Source organism: Protopterus annectens, chromosome 4.part0 (assembly GCF_019279795.1).
Source record: "Protopterus annectens isolate FY-2018-M chromosome 4.part0, PAN1.0, whole genome shotgun sequence".
Classification (NCBI taxonomy): Eukaryota; Metazoa; Chordata; order Ceratodontiformes; family Protopteridae; genus Protopterus; species Protopterus annectens.
Window position 1 is genome coordinate 1,365,097,328 of NC_056733.1, and position 16,595 is coordinate 1,365,113,922.

At 41.4% G+C, this 16,595-nt stretch overlaps 1 protein-coding gene across 1 annotated transcript in view; it reads left to right on the top strand.

The window, feature by feature from the left end:
• Positions 1-14,928: 14,928 nt before the first annotated feature.
• Positions 14,929-16,595, top strand: part of SMIM32 (small integral membrane protein 32) — a 1,937-nt gene continuing 270 nt past the window's right edge. Inside the window, exon 1 of the mRNA XM_044069217.1 lies at positions 14,929-16,595. This exon is cut by the window's right edge and continues 270 nt beyond it. Within this exon, the coding sequence (XP_043925152.1) occupies positions 15,858-16,175 (318 nt within the window). The 5' untranslated portion in view covers positions 14,929-15,857 and the 3' untranslated portion in view covers positions 16,176-16,595.

A 16,595-nucleotide genomic window follows, 5' to 3' on the forward strand; every position in this document is an offset into this window, starting at 1 on the left:
ACAAACAGTGTGTTACATCTGGGAAGGTATACACAACCATAATGTTTACACATGGCAAGGATATGGATATATACATATACATATACATATGTAGATATATGTCTACATGTACATACACATGTATATTCATATATAAGTATTTCTACACATCTGTACAGTGCATCATATGTATGGTCATTTATAGATATCTCTCTCTCTCTCTATATATATATATATATATATATATATATATATATATATGTGTGTGTGTGTGTGTGTGTGTGTGTGTGTGTGTGTGTGTGTGTGTGTGTGTGTGTGTGTAGATATATATGTATGCACATCCTATATGTACAGAAATACCTATTTATGTCAATATATATGTAGATATCCATAGCTTTATGTGCATATATATTTATATGTCTGTATATGTGTAGACATATATAGCTGTGTATATTTATATATTTGAGTCTGTATATATATATATATATATATATATATATATATATATATATATATATATATATATATATATATATTTGCCATATGTCCAGAAAATGGAGTGGCGTCTTACCTCATCACCAATAGTCCCAACCTCTTAGTGCAAGGGAATGTCATGTATGTATTGCAGGTATATATGTAGACTGTTGCTACTGTAACAGGGGTTGTCTTAACAGACGTGTGTGGGAGGTCACATCTGCATTTGATATGTACGCCATTGGTTTCTGACAGACATCCTAAAGACATCATAGTACAGTACCACTGTTAGCACAGTAATGATCCTGTGGACTACAGCAGAGATATGACCAATATATGTGGACAGTCTGGCACTCTGTGGTCAGGCCAGAGGTGTACACGGATCCCCTTCATGTGAGACATGTGGACCATGCCTGACAATGTGGACGTTAACAGCCATGTACATGGGTATATCACGTAAATGCTGGACTACATATGCCCACACAGTTTATGCATTCACACATGTCAGTCTGTCCTGACACATAATACTTGGTGGTGCAGAGGTCACATGGCCACATACTACCCAGTAGTTAGTGACATACATCTGTACAGAATCCCACTGCTTTGTCAGAAATACACAACAGTTATGGTGGCCTGGCAGCAGTATGTCTTGCAAATATCTGGACATAACAGCACACTGGGTAATTACACTAAGCTGCTAAGAATGTAACAAAGCACTGTGCAAATTAAAGGCAGTCTGCCACAACACTAGACTACATTTTGTATGGGGGAATACACATGTACCTGCAAATATAGCAGGCTCTACACGCATGTCACAGCACAGAGTAACAGACACCTGTGAGAAAGTGCATACCCACAACCAGTGTGTACACCACCACAGTCACATATGGTATGCAAGCTTAATATGTCACCATATGGACTGTCTGATAAACACCATCCTCATATGTGCCACTCACACACTAACCCTACATAAACTGGATCACGACACAGTGTGGTCTAATGCCTGTCTGTGGTATGGGATACATGTGTGTTTGGTCCTACAGACATGTGAGCCAATAGGGTACCATACACTGGAGCAGCATGTAACATCAGACAGATTAGGACCAAGAACAATGGCATCTACCACAGTTTGTGCACAGGCCAAGGTACATATGCACAATACACATACTGTCGACAATCACCATAAGTACACAGACCCCAGTGCTGTACACACAACTGCAGAATGCCCAGGTTATGTCCTCAGAAATAACCCCTACTATGCATAACATGTCTAGCAGTCTGCTATCTGACTGGCACGTTATCAGGTATGATGTCAATAAATAATGGTGTACAGAACATATGCATCTCTTACTGCATGACATATGTACAAAGGTTGACAGACTTGTGGCTGGAGACACTAACACTGGGCCAATACTGGCATGTTGCTGTGATACCCTCATACAATTACTGTCATAACAGGGTTTGCTGTGACATATGTCCTATGAGGGATATGGAGTCATTAACTCTCATGGCTGTCACCATGTACTGACTGCAATCCTCAGACTATGCTTCTGCAGTTCTAAGATAGGTGATCTGTGAGTAACACAATAAACATAAGACTCCAAACACTGCTCTGTCTGCAGATAACCCCACAGGTGGGAGTTTCCTCAAACACATAACACTGTCTTGACAGGTATTAAATTGTGCAGACCAGCCATATCCACATGCACATTGTTAAACCAACATTACTCCAAGTGTAGAAGAGCAAAACTTACATTCTGTTGTCATGTCTGGCACATCTCCCTCCTGTGTGTTAGCCTGTCACCACAGTGTATGTTGTTAGAGGTAAATCCCAATACCATCTGTGATGCTGTTTGCCAAACACCAACATGAGGTCCTGCTCACAGTGAATTAATAGGCCCAACACCCACATGATGTTCCTAGATACTGGAGTGTGTTTCCATGCAATTGGCTATGGGAATATTACCACAGCTGCTCCACATGCAATCAGCTAGAGGGGAACCGCAATTCTTCAGAGGCCATCAGCTGATCATGACAATCATGTACAAAACACAAGCTGCTGCCTAAGCAAAGCAAGTGTACTTTGATACATCCACCAGAAAGGGAGTGAGAGAGACATACAGAGACAAAGCAAATCAGGGAGGGGGTGGGAGATTAAAACCTAAGCATGTTTGTGTCGCACACTTCCCAGTATAGGTTTTCAAATCCAAGACTGACTAAGGATCTCTATCATATGTCTATGTGGTTATTGCATGTACCACATAGCTTACATGTTGGGGAACTGTCCAAAGGTATATCTGATGGTGAGTGACATCTGCAACAGTGATATAGGAGCGATAAGGTACGTGTAGTACACGTGTCTGTCCACATGAACAGGTGTTAATGTCAACACCACCACACTCTCTCAGAGACTCACACACATTAACACTGTTGGCAGGATCAGGAATAGACTTCCTAACTAGCTAGTGTTCCACAATACAGTAATACTCAGGTATCACACACACCACAGGGGCTATCCAGAAGATATATGGGAAAAGAGTATGTGAAGGTGTCTGACATCAGACGGCATGCTTCAGTAGGTCAATGGGAGTTGTAGTGAGTGTGAATGGGGTCAAAATCATTATACTCCACACACACACACACACACACACACACACACACACACACACACACACACACACACACACACACACTCACACACAGACACAGGGTGCCAGTACTGACATGCATGGGTGCATTGCTTCACAGGTGTGTAGTGGTTGACTGTGCCAGAAGGCTGTACAAGGCTAGTTGAAGGGTATTCCTTGGCATCAGGCCACATGACAATGGTCTGCAGTGTAGCTCAGGGGTGTAGTGTCTGGACTGGCCCACACAGGTGGGTATTGTATTCACTATCCAGTCATCTGGGTTACTATTGTGTTTGGCAGCGCTATGCAATGCTTGCCATATATGTGTTCTATAGTCCATGACAAGGACAGTGCCTGGGATGTGCAAATGTCCCACATGCATGTTCTGTGACATTTGGAACAGTACCTGGGGTGTCTGGGCCATGTTGTGTACACAGATTGTTATCATCAGATGTGCCAGTCCTGGCCTCATGTGGTGGAAACTGGCAATGGACACCAAGTTGACCCTGCATCTACATTGACAGCATGATATAGGTATTTCCTGGTGTCAGTCGCATCTGTCCATACAGGGCATGTGTTTAAGGCATGGTATGTCCTTTGTGGGTCGCATTTGATGCCACTACAGTCGTTGCAGGTGTCCAGTGGGGAACATAGTGAAGGTACACTGTCTGCAATTATGTGCCTATTGTAGTGATGGGACAGCATGCCATGCCCTCTGTAGTCTGATGCAATCACACCATGGTTATTATCTGTGGGCAATATGCAGGGTACTATCAACAAAGTGGCCGTTGCCTAGACAAGTGTGTTTGTGTATGAGACATAGGTTGAGAGTGTTCTCTGGGTAATACAAGGGTTGCCTAAATTGTTCACCAGGCCTTGATGTCACATGTAGGGGTATGGATTGGCAACCCCAGCCTCTCTGCTGTTTGACATCTGTTAGGTGGACATTGTGACATATAATAATACCATCATATAGGAAATCTGCAAAACTCACAACTCCTACCTAACTAGTACATCACAATACAGCATTACGCAGTTATATCATGCACCACAGAGATTACTGGGTTACTCCTTCTCCAAAGGTGTAGTTCAAGGTGAATGACATCAACAGGCTTGCCAAAGAAGGGCAATGGAGGTTGTATTGACTGTAAATGGTCTTAAAAGCATTGCTCCCTACACAGACACACACACACACACACACACACACACACACACACACACACACACACACACACACACACACACACACACACACACACACACACTTGCCATGTCTGGAAAGAGAACTCCTACCCGTGTAGTATATCACACTACAGAATTATACTGTTATTGGATGCACCACGGAGATTATTGGATTATTCTTTCCCCAAAGGTGTATTTCAAAGTGAATGACATCAGCAGGCTTGCCAAAGTAGGGCAATGGAGGTTGCATTGAATGTAAATGGCCTGAAAAGCATTGCTCCCTATACAGACAAACATCCACCCTTGTCATGTCTGGGAATAGAACCCCTACTGAACTAGTATATCACACTACAGCATTACACTGTTATAGGATGCACCACAGAGATTACTAAACTACTCATTCCCCAAAGGTGTATTTCAAAATGAATGACATCAGCAGGCTTGACAAAGTAGGGCAATGGAGGTTGTATTGACTATGAATGGCCTCAAATGCATTGCTCCCTACACAGGCAAACAAACACACAAACAAACATCCACACTTGCTATGTCTTGGAATAAAACTCCTACTTAACTAGTTTATCACACTATAGCATTGCACAGTTATGGGACATGCCATAGAGATTGCTGGGTGATTTCCTCTGCAAAGGTTTGTTTCAAAGTGAATGACATCAGCAGGAATGCCAAAATAGGACATTTGAAGTTCTAGTGAGTGTGACTAACCTATAAAGCATTGATCCATACACAGACAAACATGCACACACACACACACACACACACACACACACACACACACACACACACACACACACACACACACACACACACACACACACACACACACACACACACACACACACACCATTGCCACACCTGGGATTAGAACTCCTATTTAACTAGTTTAATACACTACAACACAGTTGTAGGAAGCGCCATAGAAATTACTGGGCTACTACTTCCCAAAGGTGTAGTTCAAAGTGAATGACATCAGCAGGCTTGCCAAAGAAGGGCACTGGAGGTTATAGTGACTGTGAATGGCCTCAAAAGCACTGCTCCCCACACAGACAAACTAACACACACACAAACATCCACACTTGCCATGTCTGGGAATAGAACTCCTACCTAGCTAGTTTATCACACTGCAACATTACGCAGTTTTAGGATGTGCCACAGAATTTGCTCCTTCCCCAAAGGTGTATTTCAAAGTGAATGACATCAGCAGATGTTCCATAGTAGGGCAATGGGGAGAGTAGTGTGTGTGCATGGGGCATAACCCATTCATCTAGATGCAGACACATCACACCCAGGCAAACACAGGTTTATATTCCACAGGTACATGTATACAACTGCTAGATGACTACTGCCTTGTACAGTCATGCTGCACAGTTAGCACTAGCACCACAGAGTCTATAATGATGAGGGATTCCAGAGGCAAATGTCTACAGTGAGTGAGTGACATTTACACATCATGTGGTTGCAGCCATTTGGTTGTGTGCTGGGTGGGACAGACCTCATGATGGAAGGCTCTTTGTCCTTGTCACTCTCTTTCACACATCTATGTATGTGTATCTTTGGCATATTATAGTGTGTTGTCCTTGGATATATGTGTGTATTCCTATCCAATGTGTGTGCAAAGCATGACTGGTGCCTATTGAGGAGTGTATTCACTAAAATCTGCAACTGTCAGATATGTATGCTCCACTGTTGTTGCCAAACATGGGCTTCATTTCTTTAAGTGTGGGAGCATGCCCAGTATGACCTTCCTGTACTGAATGTGTGAACCCATTCCAGGTAGATTGTACTCCAGACCAGACTTTTGTGTTCTACGCATACAGCAAGCAAACTGCTTCTGCCTGATATCTGTAGATCAGTTGACAATATGGGGTCAAAATGGGCAAAGGATAGTGGGTTACTGTAGGCAATTGTGTCTGTGCTGCTTCTGCTACATGGTCCTGGTGTTAGCAGATATATTCAGACATGTGTACTGCTATACACTGTGAAGTTTTATGTCACCAAATACTGTCAGGTAGACATATTTGATTGCAGTGATGTCCTGGGGAACACAGGGTGAATACAGCTGTGTCAAGTATTGTGGTCAAATGCCTACATATTCTTGCAAACCATGCCATTCTGGAGCAGGAGCTGCAGACACTTGCTGCTGGATCTGTGTAACCGGTTCAGCACCTTGTACAGTGGGGGCAGAGGATCCCATACTTGTACATCCAGCAGCACGACAGTATGGCCTTATCTTGCTGTGGCAATACCTCACAGCTGTGCAGATTCACACAAGTTACCCAGAGGCAGGGGTCATAAGTCAGGACATTACTCCTACACATTGTGGTTTATGAGCAGGTTTGTAGCCACCCATTCTTGTGTTTGCAGCCAGAGATAGTATGTGCACATGGCTGTGTTTCGTACTTCACACACTCCATGCTGCCCATGCTCCCACCCCCTCTATTATTGTATCCTCTTCCATACATTATGCAAACATTCTCTGATACTTTCCCTATAGTTATCACCTCATCACAGCAGTATATTGGTGTTGGTCCACAGTTCATGCAGTAGGACATGGTAGACATGTTACTGTGATTTGTCCACATGGCCTTGCATATGGGTTCTGTGGACTGTGTTATGTTGTTATTTGGGTGTCCATGGCATAACATACATTGGCAGTACAGGTGAGACACAGGCCTTTGGAAGAGGACTGTAGGCCATTTGGTTTTGATGCAGGCCAGCTGTAGCAGGCCATTGCATTCTATCAGTCCTACAATCCCAGACTGCAATACAGTATATTCCCCTGGGGTGACAAGGTAGGTGTGCTAGGTGTTCATGCCAAAACTTTCTGTCAGTATTGATCCAGTGGTGTGGATGCTGGCAGGATACTGCTTACAGCTAGGGACACACCTGCTCTGCATGATGCATTCTTTTGCTATTGCCATACACAGGTGGGTGTCATATTGTACTCATTCCCAACAGCAGGGATAAGACTGGAGAGATACCTGTGGGTGGTGTTTGGGTGAGCTGGGTGCATGTGTACAATAGACTACTTTCATCTGATTCATAGATATGCATGGGGCATTCCACATATGCTGGCTTGTGCAGGGACATCAGCTGTTGCGCAATACATCATTCCTATGACCTTAGTTGTCTGCCAGTGTTTGGCCAGATGACATCGGTATTCCCTACTACAAGCCCAGATAATGTGCTGCAAACCTGTATGTACAATTCCAAGTATGGGTCCATTTGACAGTTACATGTTATACACTGTCTGTCTGGGGTACTTCCCCTTGTGTACTGCTTGTATATCTGGCCTAACAGTCATGTGATGTCCATCTTTCAGATGGTGACACATATTACTTCCAAACATTTACAATGGCTTACTGCTAGAATTTGTTATACTGGGAAGCATTGTGTTTGGCACTGCAGTTGTGAGGACTTGGCCCTGTCATCAGCAGTACTGGGCAATGGCCACCAGTTCAAACTTCACCATGCATACATAATGACCGCTCTCACACAATATACAACACACACCAACCTAACACATGCAGACCTGCATATTGTACACATGCTACAATCTATCTTGCTACCTTGGCCAGCTCAGGTAATCTATGCTCCACTGTTATTATACCTACACATACATGTTACTACATTTCTACATAGGATGGGGGCACACCTGACACTTGTACACATTTGCTACGACTGGACTAGTATGTCAGGTACTCCATTTCATTATGTATTCTAACCTATCTTGCTGACTAGAGGTATACCAGTGTACTACAGGTCTTATGTTTGATTGACTTACATATCAGTTTCTGACTTTTTACCCTTCAGAACTAACATCCCACTGCCTGACCTGTTGTAGTCTGTCTGTGCAGGCCTGGGAGGAGGTTACCCAGAGCCATCATTCAGAGGCCTTAGCACAGTCTTTGTTTGTGTTTGTCTACACCTGTCCTGCTGGCTGAGACTGTTGTTGGGTATGTGAGCCTCCCTGACTGGCATGTGTGTGTCATATGGACACACGTGGTCCAGCACATTTCCTGCATTGGGTTTTGTCACCATGTGTAGTACTGGATACTATGGTGACACGAGTATTTGTTACAGAACTCATGCTGTCATTATAGTTGTCTACTATCTGCAGGCATCCCATTCTACCACCCAATTCCCTTACATGCTCATATCCATACCATAGATACAACTAACAACACATACTACTCCATTCAGCAATTGGAAGGAAGAGTGACTTACCTTGTGACTCTGCCAGTATTGAGAATGGTGCTGGAGGGCTGCCTATGTTTGATGCACATAGTACACTTCCTGTACATGGTTGAGCAAAGGTAGTGTCATGTTTGGCATCCCTTTTATTGTATGTGAGAGTCACAGAGACATGTCATTCCCTGGGCCCCTACTGTGTCAGTGTATGTGCTATGCATTGCCTCTTTGCCAAGGCCAGGGCATACTGGGCACACCTCCTTGTGCCTACTGGGGCAGGCTCAGGTTGTTCCTCCACTGAGTCACTCTGTGCCTGTGCAGGCCTTGGCAATGGTGGGGGGCTGTGCGGCCCTGACACATGCTGTTCCTGCTGCAGTTTCCACAGGATCATATTGTTTATCATGGCACATACGATGTCAATTTGAGTACATGTAGCTGGTGAGTACTGCAAGACTCCACCTGATGTGTCTAGGTACCGGAATCATGATTTGAGCATCCCAAACACACGCTCCTTATTATAATTCTGGTCTGTGCATGTGCCTCATTATGGAGTTCTTATTCTGGTGTGTGTGCACTTCTGATGGGTGTCATCAGCCACTGCTCCAGTGCGTAACCAGCATCCCCCACTAGGTGACCATAAAGGATGTCCCGATTGACAAATCTCTGGTACAGCTGCATCAGATGCCAGATGTGGGAGTCGAGATAGCTTCCAGGGCAGCCAGCAGACACATTCATTATAATGCCATGGGCATTGCACATGACCTGGCAGTTGATGGAGGGGAAGCCCTTGTGGTCGATGTAGACATTACCCTGCTCACCGGGTGGTGCTTTGATGCATATGTGCATCCAGTCTGTAGCACCCACTACCTCAGGGTATTCTGCTATTTTGTGTAAGAGACGCATACTGCTGAGCAATGCCTCACGGGTGTTGGAGAAATATATGTGCTCTCTGGCATTGGTGACATGGCATCCAGGAACTGGTGGAATACCCTGGATGCTGATGCCTATGAGATCCCCATGATATCCTCAGTTGAAGGTACCTGTGGCTACTATTGTTAGGCCTATACATACCTTGATATCCACTGTGATGGGTTCCCCTCTGTTATTTCCGTGCGTCAGGTGTGGCCGGCACAGCTCAACAATTTGCTGTAGGAGGTCCCTGTCCACCCTATAGCACTCCACTATCTCCAGCTCATGTAGCCCCTGGTAGGTTACCATGGGTCTGTACACTTTTCTCCGTCTCCTCACTGTGGGTTGATCGACAGCATTCTCATCCTCACCACCCTCAGCCTCTTCCACATGTTGATGTATGATAGCTGCTGCAGCCCCTATCATCTTGTTGTTTTTGTTTGTTACAATTTCCCCACTGTCAGGCATTTGTTGGCAGAATACATTCTAATAGATTTGAACAGCAAAACAAACAATGAGGTCTTGTTTTAGTTTGTTTTAGTTTTCACATTGTGTAGAGTGTGGAGGAAAAACCAGAATGAAAGGTGTTTGCATAGTTTATAGTAGTGTTTTGGGCTGGGCTGCTGCCTGTGTAATTGGCTGATTCTGATACATTTCACTTGCCAGCTATGCTAGTTCTCTTTGATTACCTTCCTACTGCTGTTTTCCCTTCATATTGCCTTCCTGTTTAAGCTTGGGGGTGCACCATGCAAACACAGTGTTCAAATGTGCACAGAGCTGCTATTTCCTTCTTTACATTTTTTTTTTAATTTAATATCCGGTGTGCGGCGTGCACACCTGCTTAAGCAATGTAAAGAGTGTTAGGCAGCCTCAGACACACACCCTTGCTTAGCTCTGATAAGCTAAGGACAAACCCGAGTCACAGGGCTCCATTCCCCACAGAATGCCTGACACACACCCCTATGATGTAATCAAACTTTTAGGCTTGAACCATGCTATTCCTGCACTTACACTGTTGGGTGCTGACTAGCATTGAGGGGAAGTCTGGGATTCAGTATCATTCCCCTCATTTGCATAGGACTGCCTGCTAATGCATAGTTACAGGTCCCACACTGAGCATTCCCCCTTAGTAACCACTATTCACTGGCCATGTTGTCTTCTGCCTACCATTGAGTATAATGGCAAAATAGTGACTTTGGTTAGGATGCTTATTTCAGGTTATTTTTTATATTTTCGGCCCAATCCCTTTTGTGTGCCACTGCCCTATGCTTAAACAGCTGAAATAGGCTAAAAAAAATAAAAGTTATTTTTTTTTATTTTTGCAAGTGTTTTCCATGCCAATGGCCATATATTTGGCCACTGGCATGGTTTCCACATAATATACACACTTTATTTGGAGGTGTCATGGCTCCATTTTGTAGTTTGCAGAAATGTACTCGGTTACTAACCAAGTGCATTTCTGCACACTGCACTAGTCCTGCACGGCCAGCCGATAGCTTCCTGGATCACAAATTCACCTCACTTGCATGGTTTTCACCTGACAATGGGGTAATTTGCATACAGGAGCTGTGTCCGTGCAGGAATAGTGCAGGAGCACTCGTGCACATCCCTGCAGCTTATTCCTGGATCGCACGGTGGCCATATTGCCTCCAGGAGCTCCTGCGCTGTTCCTGCAAACCGTGCAGGGCTTGCTGAATCCAGGGGTGTGTGTGCAACCCAGAGGACTATTTCTCTAACAGTATTCTTTTGACACGTCTGAATATTATTACCCAAAATCATTGCATATTTTGTTAAATGTAAATGGTTAGTAATGGAATGGGGACTTATCTACCTGATGGTAATGCCTTCTTTTTACATGCTAATCATAGCTTCTTACATTGTCTGTGAATGTACAATTAGATGCTAAAGGACTTATACAAAGCAAACAAGTGTCTGGGATCCATTCATACATCTGCAGTAGGTTGCAAAGGTTTAAGGTGTGCTTTAACCCATTTCTAAACAAACTTGTCAAATATGTGTTGCTAAGAAGAAGGGACATTGCCAGTCATGCTGCTTGAAGACAGAGTACAAGCTTGATAATGCAAGTTTATGCATCCATGCGCTTATAGATACATGAATTATTTTTTGTGTTGCAGTATTGGCATCATCATTGCATATCAAGCACAAGGAGATGTTGAGCTGCAGACAAATGCAATTAGTCATTTCTTGCAATGCAGCAACTATAGTGGTCTTGTATCCAGACACTTTCAAAGAAAAGAATGATGTGGGTAGTAGAAACACTTCCACTGTCCACAACATAGTTAACAAAACAGTATTTAGTTGAAACAAGATGTGATGTAATGTTTGTAGTAATTGACTAATGGAACTGAGCCTATGATGGTATGTCTTTGATATCAGAACCTAAGATATTGGGACTTAAAGGAATCCACCACGGGGGTGTTATTATACTCACCTACCGAGAAAGGTTAGCACAGTTTAGTGATATTTTGCAGTTTTTTCATTAACTTGTTCTTCCTGCAGTAATAGTGCATTCTCTGGTCACCATCAGCAGCCATCAAACAGTCATTGTTAATTCCTACCACAGGATTAATGGCAGTATTCCTGCAGTTAGTTTATTTCCAATTATTTCCAATACTAGTGGTATACCAGATAAAGTAATTATGTTCCTGTGCTTTAATCAATGAAGTAATAGAAGCAAATCCAGTCCTTCCTTCAGTGAGACACGCGTTTACTTTCATCAGTAAAGAAAAAAAAACTGTCAGGCATTTGTTGGCAGAATACATTCTAATAGATTTGAACAGCAAAACAAACAATGAGGTCTTGTTTTAGTGTGTTTTAGTTTTCATATGCCCCACTTTTATTCTTCAATTTTATTAGATTTGAACACCAAGCCTTCAGCCTATCTTACACAGACTGTAGAAGTACTATTGTGTATATTATTTTTGATAAATTTTGATTTAGATAATTAGCTAATCACTGTTTCTATATCAGGCTGCTAGAATCAAAGGAGAAGCAGATAAGCCAGTCATTTGACAGCTATTAGAGTACACCTGTAGTGCAGATGTCAGTCTGACACAAATTAACTAGTCTGGCTTTTCTGAGAGCAATGAAGGAAGGAAATGATTCTTTACTTATGCTTTTACCTGTGCGACTGAATGTGTGTGTGTGTGTGTGTGTGTGTGTGTGTGTGTGTGTGTGTGTGTGTGTGTGTGTGTGTGTGTGTGTGTGTGTGTGTGTGTGTGTGTGTGTGTGTGTGTGTGTGTGTGTGTGTGTGTGTGTGTGTGTGTGTGTGTGTGTGTGTGTGTGTGTGTGTGTGTGTGTGTGCTTTTGTGTGCATGACTGTGCATGTGTGAGTTTGTGTGTATGTGCATGTGTGTGAATGAGTATGCGCATGTGTCTCTGTGCATGACTGTGCATGTACATTTTTGCATGTGTGTGTGTGTGTTTGTGTGTGTGTGTGTGTGTGTGTGTGTATGTGTATGTGTGTGTGTGTGCCTGCCTATGCTTCATTACAGTAGTCTTTAACTTGATTTTAGTATCGCATTTAAAGCAGTGCTTTCCATGGATCTGTAGTTATGACCATAAAATGTGAAGGCTTCATTTTCCTATTTCAAATATCACTTTTGGTTTTCTTTAGGATTCTTACAACTTCCTCCTTGCTGTGAGAATTAATGTAGACTCCAAGCATATTAACTTAAGAGACTGTGAAGTTTTTTTTATATCCACGTACCCCTAATTGTATCCCATTATCAAAACATCCATTTTGCAAGAAATATAACTATTTAAGAAATGAAACATCATTAAAAATTTCACTAATGCAGCAGATCCAGTACTTCCACCAAAGGTTAATCATCTATACTTAACGTTATGCTTTTTTTTCAGTAGCTGTTATCTACAGCAGCCATGTTTGCAACTTTTAAACTTCCAGTCCATGGCAAGTGAAAATTTCCCACACTGTTGTGAAAGGACTAAGACGCATTCCAGCTTTGATGTAGGATCTAAGGAGTGTACTTCAGGCAGGGAGTAGGTAACTGGCTGAGTTGTTGCTATGAACATAATAAGCTGTATGTACTATTGCAGCAGGCACTGACAAAAAGCAGCTCATTAAAGTGAAAATAAAAAACTAAAATAAGATAGGATATCAGATAAGCTTCATTATGTACTATCTTCCTGTAAGCTGTGCTGGTTAACAAACAATCATTCAGTAAAATGTTGAGAAGATTTTTTTACTATAAAACTATATCTCAGTGGGCTCTGTAGTGAGTGCTTGCCCTATTCTAACAGCTTCTTTTGAACGTGAGAAAAAAAAAGACATACTAGTAGGATATATTTGCTTATTACTTGTTATCAGAAAATAGTTGAATTTAAAGGTATTCCTTAACTGGATACTTCGTTCCCGGCATTGAAGGCTCTTGATTCTTATACTGTATGGATGATGATGTATAGGGCTACGTGGGAAGCCTGCAGAGAAGAAAACACAATTTATTATTCAGGAAATACAGGAAAAGAGAAATGTACTCCATATCACAAGTTGTTTTAAAGTATTCTAAGACTGAAAATACTTAACAAGAGAATGAGAATGGGGAATGCCTTACTGGCTGAGCTGAGGCAGATACAGGTCATTGCATATTCTACTCTAGGACCATTATCACATAGCCTGATAGACTTAAAATTCCCTTTTTACTATTTTAATATTCCCTGTTTGTAGTCTCCTAATCATAAAATTGTCATTATGGGTTCCAAGAATGTGCTTTTATAAAATACAGAGTTAAATAAATGTTAGTATTCACTGCAGACAAAGGCATACAGAAAATGTCATATCTGCCCATGCTTATCTCTTTTGGTATGATTCCATTATTGCTATAATATTCTAATAAATGATAACCTATAGTTTAATCATCTGATAAAACAGTAGCAAAGAGTTTACTTAGTATTGCTCCCTCATTTGTCAGTCTTACTCCCGCAGCAAACATTTCCACTTGCTGTTAGTGTGATGCTAATTAAAGCTGCTTTACAGCCTAAAATATTCTAGCACACAAAGATGAAATCTTTTATTCTGCTTAATAACTTTTCCTGATTTGCCTTGTCAGATTGTTTAATTTTCCTTTGTTTCATATAGTATAATGGAAAAATGAGTTATATTTGCAAATTATTAAGAAATCCCATGTCAGATCAGACTTACTGCCAAGAGCTTTTGACATCAAAAATAAAATCTGATGCATAAGGAATTTGTAGCTAACTATAAAGCTTTGAACAACATTGGGAGATCCATAAAGATATTGGTTATGCCACAGAAATAAATGTCAGCAATATTATTCTAAGTAATCCATGGCTTTGATCTAGTTTATTTTGCTTATCTGTCAAAAAGTATTGAACATTCATACTGGCTTAACATAATATCCTTTCCTTTGCTTTTATCACCAAGCTTCTGCAAGATACCACAGGCTCCTAAAACATTCTGCACTGCTGTGTAATTGTTCCCATCATACTCTATCAAATGACGCTGTGCCTCAGCTTGTATTGAAAAAGTCACATGTTTTACACATTTGTGCCTACATTTCAGCACTAGCTAACAGCTGAGCTCTAGCAGGGTTACTACTCAAGTGAAAAAGAAACAGAAGTAGTACGAGCCTTCATATGGAGAAAGGATTTTGTGTTTACTCTTTTAATGACTCTGTCAGAAACATTCAGAAGAAAATGGCTTAATGAAGGCTTTACACTGCCGGACATAGCAAAAGGACTCATTCATTTTTTTAAGGACCAGGAGACTCAGCTATTACATTTGTGGAACTGGTGAATCAGAGAAATCCTTGGAAATTAAATACTGCCTGGAACAGTTACTGTCTACGGCTTCTTTGTATGCATGGGAAGGAATATATCCCACAATTACTAAAAGGAATTTATTTGCGTGGCTCTCTATGAAAACAGTGTTATGAAAAATAACCGTATGGCTGTGGAGAAAAAAAAGTGTTTTTCAGCATTAACAACACATGATCACATCCATTCATGGTATAAGCTCATCTAAGATATATGAATTTAGCCTTTGGAATATGGGGTTTTGTGACTGGTAAGCACAACAATTAAAGTAAATGCAAAAGATCAGTTTTAGTTATCAGTTATCAGTAAAACATGTAAAACTTTTTCACAATATTTAAAAGTCTATTATATTGGGATTCAAGGAGAGAAGTGTTTGTTGCACTTTACTTAGGCTGTAGCTATTACCTGTTTATGTCTTATGATGGTATCAAGTCAGATCAAATATTTCAGCAGTTTTAAGAAATTCTCCCTGATCTCAATACCTGCTTTGTGTAAAGCATACAATTTCACCAAATGACTTCAGAAATGGAAAAAATGCTCATGTCAAATAACTGGACAAACACGTTTTGTTTAGATGGAGCACTTTCACCTTGCATCAACAGGATAATACTCACCCATGTTGCAATGAACGTGAACTAATCTAACAGAAGAGACAGTCTGAAAATGTACGGTGAAATAATAAATTCAAGTACGACAGAAGCTGACCTCATTATACAGACCAACACACCTCCATATACTAATACTCAAAGACCGGTGAGTTCATCTGCTTTCTTCATGTCCACGGCCAGGGTGTTCAAGGAAGGGGAGCTGAATAAACCAGATCTGACAACCTACATTATTATGTTCATTATTTTATTTTTGGCAGTCACAATAATTGTGCTTTTTATTAACTGCCAGCTACGAAACTCTTTCTTTGCCTCATTACCATATGATAGATCACTTAGGGAAGCAAGAAGCCCGTGGAAAACACAAGCTGTCTAGGTTACATAGAATGGCAGGCACCTGAAAATACTGCTAAGCAGTCTCTATTAGTATATTTTATTTTGATAACTTTTTAAAATTGGTGTAAGAAAAATATATTTGTATAATATATTTTTGCAGAATGGTGCAAATATACTCAGTACACATATTTACCTCAACACATTTCTGCAAAATAGCTTTGTTTGCTGAGTTAAACTATGTACAGTATTAGGATATCAAGAAGCAATTTAATGTAATAATACTGGGATTTTTTATTGAAGAATGCTGCATATTTAAGACAGCATTGAAGTTTGATGATGAAACCATTTCATATCATACCAAGTGAAATTTTCTATCAGCTGAAATGTTGAAAGCCTTTTGGAACTTGCAGTTTATTTTTACTTTTCTCTAATGTACAGTGCATTTGTTAAAATATAACTC